Genomic DNA, 16,682 nt, shown 5'->3' with positions numbered 1-16,682 from the left:
ACGAACAGATAATTTTTTTCTTATCCTTTATCGGAACGAATTATTTAATCGAGAGGCCGAAATATTCATTAAAAGATAAGTTTTTATTTCTATACGAAAATACTGAAATATAAAAAAATTTGCATAGATCTACTAAAAAAGTGGTTTATATGTAAAAAATTGCGTATACACATTTAAATTACTGTAATTATTTCGGGTATTAGCTTTCTTTTTTATTTAATAACTTAATTATCTCGACGTTCCGGTTCCATCACAGCAAAGCTGGTCACGGACAGACTAGATGACAGTTGAAGATGAAAGTCATTAAGTTGATAAAAAAAAAATATATAAAAAAAGCGTAGTATTTGAAAAACTAATTTTTATTTGATAGTAGTTTATAGTTTTTCTTCGACATATAAAATGTACAGATATTTACTGTTAGTCTGTCACCATTTATATGTTCAATATATACATGTAAATGACTTGAAAGCATATGTCAATTCTTATTTCTATTTCACTAAAAACCTTATTAAAACATTATTATTATTTGAAGACACCTTATACAGATTATAGATGATGCTGCTTGCTGAAGCTGGGTTACTATATTCTTGAGCGTATACCTATTTTTCGTTTTTAAGATTTCAAATGAGAAGTACTCACGGACAAACTCGCAAAACTAAATCTTGTATAGTGCATATATAATATAAAATATATATTTTATAAAATATAAACCCATTTGAATTAAATTTCCATTAAACTGACAAAAATAGAAATAGGACAACAATAACGAGAATAATCCTATGTTTTATAATTGGGAACATCCATGAGATATATATGTGTATCTGATCATTGCGTTTATTCGATAAAAAAATTAAAAAAAAGATTCCCACAGAGACCTAGATTATCTGAATGCATATTCTAAAAATAGATTTAATTTTTTTTTTGATACAAAAATTAAGCAAAATATTTTTCAACACAACTTCGTTATATCTGTTTATTACGTTTGTCATTTACATTAAGTAAATGGATTACGATATAATTAAATATTGGTACATAATTAATGCTCCAATTAGCAGAGCTGATACTATAAATTACGAGGAACCATCATTTAGATTAAACAATATTTTTATACTTAGATTCCAAAGCAGTACTATAAATTGTGTATTGTTCATATATATGTTCCAATGTCAAAATTACGTTATTATCTTTTATTAGGTATGTAATAAATAACCCAGATATGAATGATAAAAAAACCAAAAGACTATGTTATTGTGCCTCGATTTCAATCTTTAGGAGATAACGTTTTACTCAATACAATCGATATCGCCTCTAAAAAAATATATGTACAAGAAAAAATAGAAAGAGTTATATATAAGAAGAAGCGTAATATATCATGAGTAACTTTGTCAAAGAAAATCAATCTATATTGCAAACCTTTGTACAACAAAAAATAGCCGTTGTTATAACTGTGTCAAACAAAATAGTTCTTTAAAAGGCCACTAAATACAACCACAGATACAATATTCCTTAATAGAAACCTAAAGGCGACAAAACTACTCCATATTTATGAGCGAAGCTGATTTATTTTTCCTTATTTATTTTACCATAAATATTGATAAATTGTAAATATGGCACCCAGTATATAAAAAAGTATATTTTTTTACAATTCTGTAAATTATCACTCGTAAAAGACATCATGAATAATAATGGCAAATTTTGGCAATTATAGCTCATACATGCGTGACTTGGAGAGTGGGTTGGTGAATGATAGACGATAATGAGGGGAAAAATGTTATCGAGCGAAGCGATCTGAAGATGAGAGTGAGATAAGTTGGTGACAGAAAGAGAGAGAGAGAGAGTTGGGTTTTGGATATTACTGTAGGTAGTTAGAGACAAGTAATAGAGAGGGATGTGACTTGTGAGTACACGTTTTCTTTCTCTGTTTCCGTCTTAGAAATACTAACAAAAATAAAAACCTCTGAAAAATATATTTGTGAAAACCTATTTTTTTTTTTATTATGAATGAATTAAGCTGAAGTAGTTTTTCATCAGTCATGTTTAAACATCCCCAAAAACCATGTCATCAAGGTCAATAAGTATTTCGAGCCCATTAACGAACTTACTAGGAATAGGCTGGTCGTAGATTGGTACGCGGTAGAAGTGGGATCGAGAGATATATCAGCTAGATCTGTCTACAACCTACTAAGAGACTAGGGACTGTCAAAACTAACATATATTTATTCCTGCAACATATTTTGTTGCAGCCCTGATAGGTTCTTTTCAAATTTGGTTCCATAGAGAGAGGAGCTTGAACAGTAGATGCGTCTAAAATAGGGGCCCCTTAAACCTACACCTGGGTCGCAAGTCCCAGGCACTGTTGAAGCTCGTCTCCCTACAACACAATGGACCTAGCACCCGCACGGTGAATCCATTGAATGCTAAGAAGTTTCGTCTCGTCTCATTTCACTAAAAACTAGAATGACAGGTTATTCTTAATAATTATAAACCCCAAAATCCACGACTCTTTGGTGGGTTATTTGACTGAAAATATGCAAATGGATGGGTTGGAAAATCAATATCAGTATATTGTTTTCCTCAAATCTTGGATGAGAAATAGAAAAGAAATCGCTTTAATGTGAAAAGGTTTAAGTGACGCTATCGAGCCCGTAGTAAACAGATATATTGGAAGATTACTGCTGGTTTTAAAAACAGAAAGACATTTCCAAACATAACGAAAAAATGAGGTACAAATATTACATAAAGCACAGTATTCAATTATAATTAAAGCGATGACGTCTAGCACTTTTCAATAAAAATATCGACATACTTCAATAAAAACTGTCACTTGCAGTATATTAATAACAATAAGAGATATATTTATTTAGACAACATTGCTTTACATATTATCATAGGAGCAATTGATCAGAGAAGATAATGTAATTTATTGTATTTTGACTCTATGATATTTACTTTGTTTTTTTTTATATTTTTATATACTTAGTCTTTTAATACCATTAAGTATTTTTTTAGGATATTTTCAGATTTTAAATAATAATCGTTACTGTCACTGAAACTCAATAACAGGTTTTAAATTAAGGCATTTTGATTTATGCATTTAAGTACATTTTATTTTTATGAATGGTCTGATGACAATAAAACTTAAGAAAATAAGTATCGTCATGTTAGTTAGAGGAAACAAAATTAAGAATTTTACATATAATTCTTTAAATAATATGAAAACATATTTTGAACTGAAAGAATAACGTTAGTTGATAACATTTCTGATGGTTTTTTTTTTAATTATAACCCATAATCATGATCACGATTTAATTGACTTAGAAACGTTAATTCTAAGAAGAAGTGCCATAGTCATTTTTTTTTGTTTAATTCGTTACGTTCAGAACAGGCAAAGAGAACAGTGCTAGTCAACAAAATTTCAATTTTCAAGTTATAGTCATCGTGGTCGTGATCGAACGGGCGAAGTAACTTTGATCTGCCGTATAATTTACTGCGGTTTTAACTTGTTTTACTTTTTTAACATTAAAAAAAATAAAATGTTGTCAACTTATAAAAGAATACACGGAAAAATTTAATGTTACAATTGATAACAATAAATTAAAAAATGTAAAAACAAGAGTATCAAAATCACAATCTCTCAGCGGCCGAATTGTAATTGCCATTTATAATTCGTTCTTTAGTGCTCTAATGACTTACTGACTATTGCCACATGCCACTTTGTAATTATAAAACGAAAATTAACAAACATATTTCCTTTTAGACAACTATATTTTTAAAGTTTTAGAAAAATTTTGTTTTAAAACCTTAATATTTCACAAATTAAAACATTGCTTAAGGGTAATAAGATAAATGTATTTATAAAAACTATTTTAGTTTAAAAAATGTAGGACATTTTAATTTTTAGCAGAATTTAAAAGATTTATTTTATTTTTAGTTAGGGCAATTGTGTTTATGAACGTAACCCGACTGACATCTAATTTGACATGATTTTTCCGAAGTGTGAATCAGTCGTAGTTTTAGTTAATTTAATTCTTTAAAGATACAGACAAGTACTAGGTGCTGTTTTCAAAATATATGTGCTGTGCTAGTTTATAAATAAACGATTTTTCCTTTGTTATGGACTAAAGAAGACATTTAAATATATTTCTGTGCAGATGGTGTAAGTACGTTTGTTTGCAAATATAAACGGGACTAGTTGGAAAAAATGGTAAATTGTTTTTTGCACGTGATTCAAGGCCGACAATATGTCCTATCAAGTATTTAGATGAACAATACGCTTTAATTTTTAGTCCTTTACCGTACTCATTGTTTTTACATAAATAATTCGTAATCAGTAAGTCATTGTTTTTTGTTACGAAACTTTCGTATAAAATATTTCCTGATGTATAAATGAGTTATTTGTACTGCGTTTCACAATCCGATTTTTTTCAAAAACTCTACAAAGCCCAATAATTCTTATGAAATAAGGTTTTTTTTTACAAAAAACAAAAACGACCCTACAATATGTGGAGTCAAAACACTATTACAAAATAGTTTTGTTTTTGTATACTGTTGTTACTTGACATCTAGTTATAACAAAATCCAATGTTTTGTGAACAATAAATAATTTCACATGAGATTTATTTAGCTTTGTCATATCATTTCTAATTATAATTTGCCTTATTGGCTGAAACAGGACTCTAATTAGTATGAATGTAAATATTATGGAGATAACTAATTGAGTAACATATAACTTTTCACTGGCTGATGTGCAGCCATAAAAATTTAATCAGAATTTATTGAATTATCTCTGTCGGTCTGCATTTATTTATTATGTGTTAAGTCATCAAATCTTCATCTTCTATACAGCCAACAAAGGAACAATTAGCTAGGCACAAGAATATAATCATTCTGCTCTTACGTAAGAGAAACCTGCATGAAACCTTTTCATTTATCTGCTTATAATGGATCTGTTGAAGTATGTGTGTTATTGAAATTATATCTAACATTTCTGATAAATCCGCATTTTTCTAAATAATCCTGATTTTTTGCTACAACTGTTACCGAACTTGTGAACCCTGCCCTAAAATCAATTGGCACATTATGGTTGAAATAATAACTGCTATTTTATTTCAAATTGAACTCTCCCTAAGGTAACTATTTCAGTGAAGTTAAGTAAAACTGTTTATTTCTTCAAATCAATTTAAAGAATTCCAATTATTGTCATAAAAAATTCTTTGCCGTCACAACAATTATGGCTATTTATAAAACAACCGTGGTAACTTAAAGAATAAAAAAAAAACATACGTACATCTCCAGTTTGGCAGGTTATAAATATCTTTTAATGTTTAATATAAGTTATCTTTTTATCTTTTAACCCCTCTGTCGAGTTATCTTTTTGTTTATCAACCAGATGAATCAATCATTTTAAATTCTTTCATGAATTTTAATGAAAATAAACATCAAAGTACTTAAAAATATTAAAAAACATTATTCGTGAATATTATTTAATTAAAAAAACTAATGTATAAGTAAATAGTATTCTATATTATATGATTTTCTTTTCAGTACAATGCAAGAAATGCTGACGGACCTAAAACTAGGGATGTAAGAATATTATCGGTGTTGAAGTAATGCTCGTACAATGCAGCACGCATCACATTTCTGCTTGACGGCTGTGCTCAGTGTGTTGACCTCCGTACACGGCAATGTTATAGTCTATACACAGGAACTACCTCACACGGTGAGAGTTGATATACATTCCTTTATTTTATCTTTTCATAAAAGAAAATATTTTTTGATGGAGATTTAAGATAAAAATTAAATATTTTAATTTAATAGATTTCGAAATTTAAGTATGTAATAATGATTTTTATATAATCTGTGTTAAATTAAAAAAAATATTAGGTTTCAATAATTGTTTTATCTCCATTATACATGGTGTTTGATATGTTTAATTAGGTTAAAGTATTTTTTTATAGATACGTTTTTAAAATAATGACATCCATTGGTAATTAATGTACAATTTCTAAACGAAACACATTTCATAAAGAGACAAATATGTTTTTCACTTCTCGAGCATTACAATGTCATTCGAAATATGCATACAAAGTTTCCCCTCAATCAATAGTACATATATCTTGTAATGAGATCTGGCCATAATGGTTTAAAATACAGACATATATATATACTATACTTTGTAGTGTCTCAAATATAACATGTAAATTTAGGTATTGATCAGATCAACCCATGACTGTGACATAGTGACATATACTATGTTAGTAAGATGAGTTATTGCTGTCTTAATAAAAATAATGCAAGGAATCCTGATACCTTGTATATGGATACCGTAATATAATATTTGTGGGGTTGTAAATACACTAACAATTGATGTGGCTGTGTTAAAATGAAATGTTTCTCTATATCTTTGCACAATCAATTTTTATATTAAATAAAAAAAATTAAAATATGGTCACCCTAACTTTTTATCATTCGTTATCCTTGGTATTATTATGTTTTAAACTATTTCAAATAGCAATAAACAAAATGAAATAGTTTTGACATATGTCAAAACTCGTACGTTCAATGATTCCAGCAAATATAAATGACAGTAACTAACGTTCATTAATCGTTATAAAAATCCTTTTGTTTAATCACGACCCGATACTTTGTGTTATTTATTTTTCCTGTCGATATATCACCGCGTGATCGTCATATTATCATCATTGCCAATACTTGAGTAATAAGTAAGAAAATGTAGCAGATTGCAAAAAAAAAATCAAAATTTATTATAAAAATTTTTAAGGTGCATTACGCTAAATACGTTTAAAATAACTGTCAGTTATCTGTCAGTAGTTGAGACGTCTCCCACAATTTCAATATTGTTTTCAAAGATCGAGTAATTATAAAGTAACGTTATGTTAGCGTAATTTGTTGTGTTGATTTACATCAAAGACTGTATCATAGAAACCCATCGTCGGCATTAAGAATGAATTGCAATCCTTACCCAACGCCTTGAACAAAATGACACATTCGTCATGTCAGGATGACGTCGGTGTTGCTTGTCTAAAATAAAATGTATGTTGATGAAATTCGGCCACTGCAGACAATTATTAATCATATACTAAATGTTGCCTGTGGCTTTCGCATATTAAATACCATTAAATTTAGGAGTTATTCTAATTGAGGTTTCATTCGATCTCAGACGCTCCCTGTATCAGATCCTGACTTGGTGAGAATGGAACTACCTCAGAACAATGACTTTTCGGTTATAAATACATATTTTTAATTATTAGCTCGCAAACATATAATCGAATTGAGACATTCCTTTTTGTGATCTCGTCTAAAAAGCAGCCCGGGTTACTCATTATTATATTGTCTAACTGTGAGTGAAATTTCCATCTCAATCGATACAGAGATAAGCCGGAACAAACAGACGGATAAAAATTTAAAAACTTCCAGTTTCGACATACGCTTATAATATATACTTTCATAGGCGTTTAGTAAAATATGTTAATTTTAAATTACAGTCAGGTAACTTTTTTTTTCTTAGTAGATGAATTACAAGTTTACGACAATTTATTATCTGAAAGCATTTTAAAGTCTGATGTCGTCGCGTTAGTGTAATAATGAATAAACGAGTATTATTTTTGTTTCAAATATTTTTTAATAGCGGATTTAATAAATCTCTTCATACGATAATTTAATAAGTAGGTACCTTAAACTAACAGTCTCACTGCCTCGTTTCACGTGAAGCATTGAGTATATTTGTTAAGAAAAAACTTAGAAAAGAATTAATTTAAATTCAAAAATCATAATTTACCAGCGACAGTGATACGTTTTATATTAGTCATACTAATTGTGCACTTAAATCATCATCGTACAGGAAGCAACGCAAATAAGTTACTAAACAAATAAAGTTGAACCTAAATCGTTCTTCCGCTATGGTATTAAGGGATAATTTCCTTCAAATGTATTTAATATTTCTACTTCAAAAGTCCCCCCTTCCTCGATACCACGTGTTCGTAGATTGTGTTAGATTATGTTAATATAATTGTACTATAATTCGACAAACCTCAGCGTTTCTTATGATAGCTTATCGTGTTGGAATATTACCGACGCTGTTCAACAAAATGATTTGTTTAAAGCGAACAGTTTAAAGTGCGCGGAAGCCGGGTGGTGTTGTTGTGTTCCGTATAAGAAATTTTATTTTATTTGTTCAACGAGAATCGGGTTTTATGAAATTCTTTTTAGTCATGTCAAAAAAGAGGTGTTAGAAATTGGACTTCGATGTCTTTGTTTGTCTATGGCATTGTAGCTCTCAAAGGGATCGACCGATTTTGATGCGGTTTTGTCATACTTAAGAGTTAGTTTGATTGCGGTGGTTCTCAGCTGTTTTTAGTTAATGTTTATCGCAGTTTAAGCGTACTCGCAAATTTTTCAAAAATGATGTGTTCCGTTTCTGGCCTAAGATTACTCGGTTAAATTTATCACGCTTGCTAGATATAATCTTAAAACTGATTTGACAATTGATGTGTACGTTTTTTGTAAATTTAATCAATTTTCGTTATAATAATTATTTGACTCCGCGTGATGTACAATGCAACCGACTGACTGGCCAAGTCTCCGTGTCTTAAAGGGCGGAAATCGTTTAATGTCTTTGTACTAAAGTAATACCAGTTTTTTATTACCTCGTACCTCGTTAGGTTATTTTTAGAAATTTTCTTATAATTTCGTATTATTAAAACTTTGTTGAAAGGTTGCTTTTGACGTTGCATTGCTTTTTATAATTACTTTGATCGTATTGCCGGCGCGATTTTGGTTTTAACATTTCAAGTAAAAGTAGAGCGTTAAGGAACCGGCCTGTAAATTATGTTTCATTATCGATCGTCCTTAGTAGGGAAATACGTTGTTAACTTAATACTAACAGTCACAAAGTTAATAAATACATTAACAAAGAACGATAAAATATCACATTAAGGAGACGTCTATTTATAGAAACACCTCGAACGATCTGATACAGAGAAATAATTAAATATCTTTCGTCATTTTTTTCTTTAAAGTTATATGTATGTATGTTTGTGTAAACGAAATCTACCGTCGTATACATATATGAACACCGCGGACACGTCTGTCAGCGGTCGATGCGGTGTCGGTTGAGATCGAGTAAGTCAGTGAGACATCTATATCCGGAGATCGCGTGATGTACAACACATCCGTCAACAGCGTAATCGTGATGCATATAATTAGTATGCAGCACTTCGTAAGTATTCATAATTGATGTGCATACCTTATTGTAATACTGTACTTTATACGATGGCCTTGTTTCATATCTATCTATAGATACTATATTATCTGTATAATATATTTCAACACTCAGACATACCCACATGTAATAATGATTATTATTTTAAATATCGTACTGCCATGACAGAATTTTCCCGCGAAGACTAGCCTTTGTCTGCGGTTTCGTTCGCGTGGTTCTCGTAATTAGGCTCAGAGATACACATATGTAGTGAAACAAGATGTTTTGTGAACAGACCGTCACCGACATCTTTAGTCTATGTCTACTGACGTCACACTACATACAGCTTTTATTCTCGCGAAAACTGAACGAAGTGTTTTATTATTATATTCTGTTGTTTAAGCACACTACTATAAACTTTCATCCAAACTTGCGTTTGATAGTTTTTTTTTTTTTTTTGTGAAATCCTAAAAAAAGTTCTCATTGTTTAAATTATTAAGACAATATTTGTGGATATTCTCGCCAACTGGATGCTGCGTTAGATTTTTTGTGACGCCCTACAAAGCAACAATATAACTGTGATCACTTATGCTCGTTTATTTTACATTAACACTTCCGATTATTGTTATGTCACTCCCTTGTCTCATAGAGGCAGTCCATCAACGAACAAGCTAAGTATGCTGATCAGTTATCCTAGATCTGTCCCGTCATATTATACAGAGCTATTCCCGTTTCTTAATCAATAACCTACGTTAATAATGCAATCGAGATTTACGTGTGAAAAACTCCTAACGCTCCGTACGTAGTGTGACGTTGTAAACTGATTATAAGCATATAATTCTCTTAATGAACTCTCAAGACCTTCGCGAGTATTCATTTAAATGAAACTATTAATTTTCGGATTACTACGCTATATTTTATTATTTTTGAAAGCACACACTCCCGACGTCACGGTTAATTTGCAGCAACCGTGATCACGGGCAGACGAGGTGATCTTTGTTACCTATCGACACAATGTCTCTCGTCCATATCCCAGATAGCGGAGGAGTTTCTAGATGTGCCAGCCAGCTTCGGTCCCGAGCTGCCGGCGGATGGTCTCCGGGGGTACCTGGTGGCGGGCGAGCCTCGGGACGGGTGCTCCGCCCTCGAGAAGCCGCCCCTCGACGAGAACTTCACCGGCAAATGGGTCGTATTGATAGCCAGGTGGGTAGATAGAGATTAATCGACTCTTAGATATAAAATATTTTTTTGACAACGAAAAAGTCAAAGGTTATACAATTGTATAACCTTTGACTAATAAATCTTTTTACTTAAAGTATATCATTCATATTATTGTATTCATAATATATGGGATTGTTTATTATACAGTTATCTCAATATTTCAACGGCTATCTTTATGTGTGTTTATTTGATATCAAATTTTTCATCATAAGATGTTTTATTTCTTCTTATAAACAGCATCAAGTTTTTGAACCCTTCATGCTATTCGTCTGATTTATGTCATGGATTGTTTTATAAAGCTGAGTTTTTTGTTTGTACGCGATTAGCTCAGTAGATACTGGAACAATTTGAGAATTTCTTTCAGGGGTTATAGTTCATATATCCAGGAATGCTATAAACTATGGACATACATTTTACGATTAAAATTAGGCTAGCACCAAAGAAATATATAACTCAAAGGAGAATAAGGTGTTTACAATTTTCATATTTATAAAGCGAATCCGAAAAACGTACTGTGTAGGTTAAATCGGGCACGTGCAGAGGAAACCGCGGTCAAGAACTAGTGCAAATTATATACATATTAATATTTGTCTTATTGCAGGTACAACTGCAGTTTCGAAGTGAAAATTCGCAACGCTCAAGAGGCGGGCTTCGACTGCGCCATAGTGCACAATGTCAACTCGAGCGAACTCGGTGAGTTACATGCAAAGCAACGAAAAAAGCTATAGCCATTTAAACGTATGCTTAGACGCAAAATTATTAAAGCGCTACAAAGCGTCTTTACAATCTCGAGCTTGATAATTTCGATCAACTATCCAGTTAATTCAGTACGGGAATAACCGGATTATATTACTCATAGTATGCTAATATACAACCTATATAAAAAAATAAAATGTCGCAATTAAATCCGATACAAACCGTAGCAAAAATAACTTCAGAGAAATAAACTTTAAAACATTCAAACCATTTTGGACCTTACTGCTTGGACTTAAGTGTTAGTCAGTTGTGACTCAGCCACTCTGAAGCAGATAAGTTGATCGAATGTTGCGTTATCTGGTTAAGTTCTACCGGCAATAGTTTTAATGAACTCGCTACAGACGGACGCGTTTATATATACGGGAGATGGAGTTAACAGACAGTCACAGTGTAAGTGGTAGACTTAACACAGTTAGAAAGTTATAAACGCCCATTTTGATATACTTTTTTACACTATGTCAAGCATTAAGTCGATATTTATCGATGGTTATTGTTTGTATTAAATACTTGAATTAATTAATGAGGGTGTGTGAGTCATTTATATTATTGTGTAGCCTCTAGTGTAACACACACGCACACACACTCAGACAAATGATGACGTCATATCCTAATGTTCCAGAGACGATGTCAGCAAAGGATCCCGACACTATAACAATACCGTCCGTGTTCGTGAGCGACCTCGCCGGCATCATACTGGGCGAGGAGTACATCTACACCAACCAGTACGTACAGTACAATGAGAGAAAGAGAGATAGATATATGTTTGTGTGTGTGTGAGAGAGAGAGACAGAGAGAGAGAGCGCCAAAATATACCTTTAATGTTAAGTTTACACTCAAACGAAAATGTACCCCCACATAAAATATTAAGAGACTGAAATCGTAACATGCGTGATTTGATGACGTCTCTACTAGATGGCGCTGAAAGTGAAGGGGAAGAATATACAGATTAATATTGGCATATGTATTGTATAAACAGTTTGAAGTGACGTCACCTAAATTGGCATGACGTGATTATATATTGAGAGACGGAAATGGAGGTGTTTATTTAAAAGTAATAATAATACTCATACACGTGAAGTCAACAAGCGGCGAGCGCGCCGCCTGCACCGACTAGCGACGGTTTATAGTGTAACCTGTGATACGGCTAGGCTCCTGTGCTGCTGTGTGTGTAGATAAGTAAATAATTATAACAGGAGCAATAAGGCCCGGGAGCTCAATATATTGTAATTAGTTGACAAAAAAAACTAATGAATGAATGACATTGATTTACACACAGGTTAAGAAAGATCTCGATAACCGTGAAGTTCCGTCGGCTACATTAGTTATATTTTGTATAACGTCACGTGACGACAGATGTCGCTGGCGGTCGGTTACCGGGACCGTTCGTTACTGGTCACAGCACACATGGCGTCTCTCAGCCGTCGCCCGAGCTGGTACACTTGTTATATTTCCAGTTACTACATCATGGTGAACGGCGACATTCCCTTCAACATCAACACGCACCTCCTGCTGCCGTTCGCCGTGGTGGTGGTGCTGTGTCTCGTCGTCATACTCATCTTCATGGTCAGTGGGAGTCATAGCGTTATATTACCTAATCCAGGTGTATGTGTGTTTGTCACACTCCATATGATGGACCGGTTTTGATGAAACTATCCCGATATATGGTCGCTATGACTTATGTAATACTCAAGTTGGTAAGAATTAAATTCTCAAAGCGGTTTCGCGCTGCTCTTCTCAAAATGTTTATTTATAAATATAGTTATTATGTGTGTGATGGTTTTCCTTGATAACTAAATAAAAATTCCAAGCGGCATATATTCAAATTTTATTTAGAAAAGCAATCGTCGCTTAAAATTCGTATACAAAAAGGAATAGATTTTTTTTTTAAGTACAAGAATGTCCAATTAATATTCCACAGATAGTGAAATGTATAAAGGACCGGCGGAGGGCGCGGAGACACCGGCTGCCGAACCGCTCCTTGAAGAAGATCCCCACCTGCAAGTTCAGTAAGGGGGATCCCTACGACACCTGCGCCATCTGCCTCGACGACTACCAGGAGGGGGAGAGGCTCAGGGTGCTGCCCTGTGCTCACGGTGAGAACACACGAGCTTACTAACAACAACCAGGTTTTCCAGCACTGACCTGGAAACAAAATATTCTTTTCTTATTCTATGGTACAATAAGCATATAGAACTCAACAGAACTTTATATGTCTGTATTGATAGTTTTCAAGTGAAACTTATACACGCCTGAGCTGCTGGATGATAAATGATAGCTTGGAAAATATGTTAGATGGTGAGGCGAAAGTTGAGAGGGAGATAGAAAGAGAGTTGGCTTTGGTGTATTACTGTAGGGGTAAGAGAATACACATATTTGATTTCTCTCTCTCTTTCCCTCCCCCTCCCCTCTCATAACAGATTCCGTTCGACATAGAGCGGTTGCTCTGCAGTATTACTCCGTACTGACATTAAATTATCTTTCCAATCAGCGTATCACGCGAAGTGTATCGACCCGTGGCTGACTCAGAACCGTCGCGTGTGTCCCGTGTGTAAGCGGAGAGTTTTGGCGGCGGACGAGCGGGCGGCGGACCTGGACCTGGACCAGGACTCGGACGACACGCAGCCGCTGCTGGACAGGGGAAACGACACACAGGTCACACAGTCTCAAAGATCATACCGACGGTTCGGACGTGTAGTACACTGACCTCGCTTACCCGGAGAGAGGTCCTGTCATAGTTATAGAACTTTATAACGTGGAAGAGAAAAAATTGCTTGGAATCGGCCGTATTTGATACTAAACCACGCTGTCATATAAGATGGTTACTCGTTTACAGAATAATTACAAGTCTGATGTTTATACAGGGTGGTACATTTCAAGAGCAACGTGAGAATCCCTTCGTGAGGGCCGCGAGGTATATATATAGCTTACGAGGGAGGAACGAACCTGGAGACGAACACGACCCTGAGGCGAGTATACACGTGATGCTTATCTATTCATAATATAAGGACGTGGACATATGAGTCATTTAAAAACAACACCCTATAAAATAAATCTGTATGATTATTAATGTATCGTTTCTTTATATACAAAAATTATTTTAGTTCCATCAAATGATTTAATATTCCACTTGTAATGTTTCAGGTGGCGCGACCTACCGAAGACGGCAACACTAACAATGAAGACAAGTAAGTTATTAAAGTACTGCAGTCTCGGTCGTTTTAATAATATATCCTGGGACAAATTAATTTTCTTGGACACAATAATCTCAACTAGAAGTCTTATCGAGGTAACACTTATATAATCTGTGAGACCCTCCGGTGTACACAGAACAGGTAAAAATAGGCACACATTGATGTTATACAACGAACTGATAGAACGCGAGAGGAAAAATAATACAAAGATAATGCTATAAATAACAAACTGAACAGGTTTTAATGAAACTCTCCAGTGATGTAGCTTAAACGTCTAAACGTCTTAAACTTAAAAGTTATATGTTTTAATAACCTCCGTGCAGTCCCTTAAGGAACACGGAAATGAATGCATGGGAGAAACGCATGTTCTATGAAGACACGTGTAGACTACAGATGGCGCTGTCCGTTAATTACTCTGACTAAACTTTGTAACTCCAGTGCTCCGGAGACAGCTCCCCTGGTGCCTCAGTCGGAGCCCGGCCGTCGCCGCGGACGGAGGTCCCGCCGGCGTGCGCGACTTCAACACACACACTCGAACATGACTCGCTCAGTCAACGACGACTCCACGGACGACGACGGAGAAATAGGTAATACTTTATTATATATATGGCAACACTAGATCTATAGAAAATACACAAATATCAAAACATATGACCCTCCGTCTCCTTTGTACCTATCAACCGCGTGAGGAAGGTTCTGACGTCCCTGTCTCGTTGTATTTCAGTCGTGGCAGCCCTGCCGGCGCAGTCCTCCGAGCCGCATTACATAGATTTATGAACACACGTATTATAAATTACAGTACGTCGACACCCACTCACGTCCTCGAACCGTTTTGTGTCGATGTATTGTGGAGTCGCTAACCCGACGCTTGTACAGGACGCGTAAATCATCAGCCGTCTTACGTTATTTACTTCAAATAAACTATTGCCATATTAAAAGTAACTAACAATGTATATTAAACTTTTAGTGACGATGAGAACATCTGACTCGTTGTGCGGTTAACTGAGACGATTAAAAATGTTTACTTTAATATTTTGTTTTTAGTTTACAAACACGAGTAAAGCATGTCTTGTGTCGAGTGACAAAACATATAGATTACATTTCATCATACTATCTCTAATTTTGACAGCCTCCTGTATAAGTAAATTTTATTTAAGTTTTGATTGACGCAAATGTTGTCTATGCCCCAAAAAATTACCAATAACTGAAGGGTATCAGATGTATGTACACTACACGCTATACTCCAGTATCGAGTCTCTGGTTGTATATTATAATATGTAGGCGTCGAGAAAAATTACACGAAATTTCAAGTCACGTGATAAGTTCATTCTCAAAACTAATAGGACGCGTTGACGGGACGGTAGTCAACAAAATTATTAAGTTTAAGCTAAAAATAATATATAGTTAGTATCTAGCTGTTTGGACGGTGTAGCTATAACACATGTGAACACAAACCCATCCTCCAAATTAAGGTTTGTATATTATTTGTACCTAATCTCATTTGTATGAATAATTTGCCCATACGTTTAAAACAGCTTCAGTGAGCCGGCTGTAATATTGTATGGCATGTATAGGAGAGTAATATATACTAACTGAGCAGTTGTCTTTAGAATTTATATATTTTTATATCGATTCCTTGTCCCAGTTTTTAATTGTAAAAAAATCGATTATCTTTGAATTGTTATTTTTTTATATGTATAGGGGAATGTATAAAATCGCTGTATATATTAACGTGACTCCGCATCGGTAGTGAGGGCTTATTATTTAAATATGTTTACTAATAAATATAACAATTGTTGGTAAGACAGACACATCCGTGGCATGTGGGTTTTGTATTTTGTGTCGTAACATTTGAAGTTCTGTAAATTTCCGTTTTCGTACCTGAATTCCTAGACGTTAAGTGACGTACATTCATTAAAATCTCTCCAGATCAGTGCGTCGTCGATGAATTATTGTAGTTTTCGTCTTACCAAGAATTGTTCAAAACATACCGCGGTGAAAGTCAGGTGAGATTAGTTCCGGTTCAAGTCGAGGTCGCTGTTACATCATAAAACCAAAGAATAAATCCTTTCTCACGAAATATTGTCTTATTTTCACGTAATATTGTCCGAGGTACGGTTTCAGCCTTTCAATGTTCAGCGTCACTTCCAGTTATGTCCTACTAAACGGCTGAAGCCAGTGTTTATAGTTTTCAAATAAAAGTTAAATGTTGCTATTATAAAAATTACAATGGTTCAGTTTTACAATTATAATTAGTATATTATAGTTATTACGCCACAGATGGCGCCGCTAGT

At 33.9% G+C, this 16,682-nt stretch overlaps 1 protein-coding gene across 4 annotated transcripts; it reads left to right on the top strand.

Moving 5' to 3' along the window:
- Positions 1–3,965: 3,965 nt before the first annotated feature.
- On the top strand, positions 3,966–16,468 carry LOC116770592 (E3 ubiquitin-protein ligase RNF13). 4 transcript variants are annotated; one of them, XM_061526690.1, is made up of 12 exons: positions 3,966–4,156; positions 5,545–5,719; positions 10,257–10,423; positions 11,043–11,134; positions 11,817–11,919; positions 12,652–12,760; positions 13,116–13,290; positions 13,686–13,849; positions 14,059–14,163; positions 14,339–14,382; positions 14,827–14,975; positions 15,113–16,468. In XM_061526690.1, the coding sequence occupies exons 2-12, from the start codon at positions 5,621–5,623 to the stop codon at positions 15,163–15,165; spliced, it is 1,260 nt and encodes a 419-aa protein (XP_061382674.1). In that variant the 5' UTR covers positions 3,966–4,156; positions 5,545–5,620; the 3' UTR covers positions 15,166–16,468. The 4 variants fall into 4 exon arrangements, with proteins under 4 accessions (XP_061382674.1, XP_061382675.1, XP_061382676.1 ...); XM_061526691.1 differs by having other exon boundaries at positions 3,966–4,160; XM_061526692.1 differs by having other exon boundaries at positions 3,966–4,204.
- Positions 16,469–16,682: the final 214 nt, after the last annotated feature.

This window comes from Danaus plexippus, assembly GCF_018135715.1.
Source record: "Danaus plexippus chromosome 3 unlocalized genomic scaffold, MEX_DaPlex mxdp_25, whole genome shotgun sequence".
NCBI lineage: Eukaryota > Metazoa > Arthropoda > Insecta > Lepidoptera > Nymphalidae > Danaus > Danaus plexippus.
The sequence above is the reverse complement of the archived record's forward strand: the minus strand, read 5'-3'. Positions and strand labels throughout refer to the sequence as shown.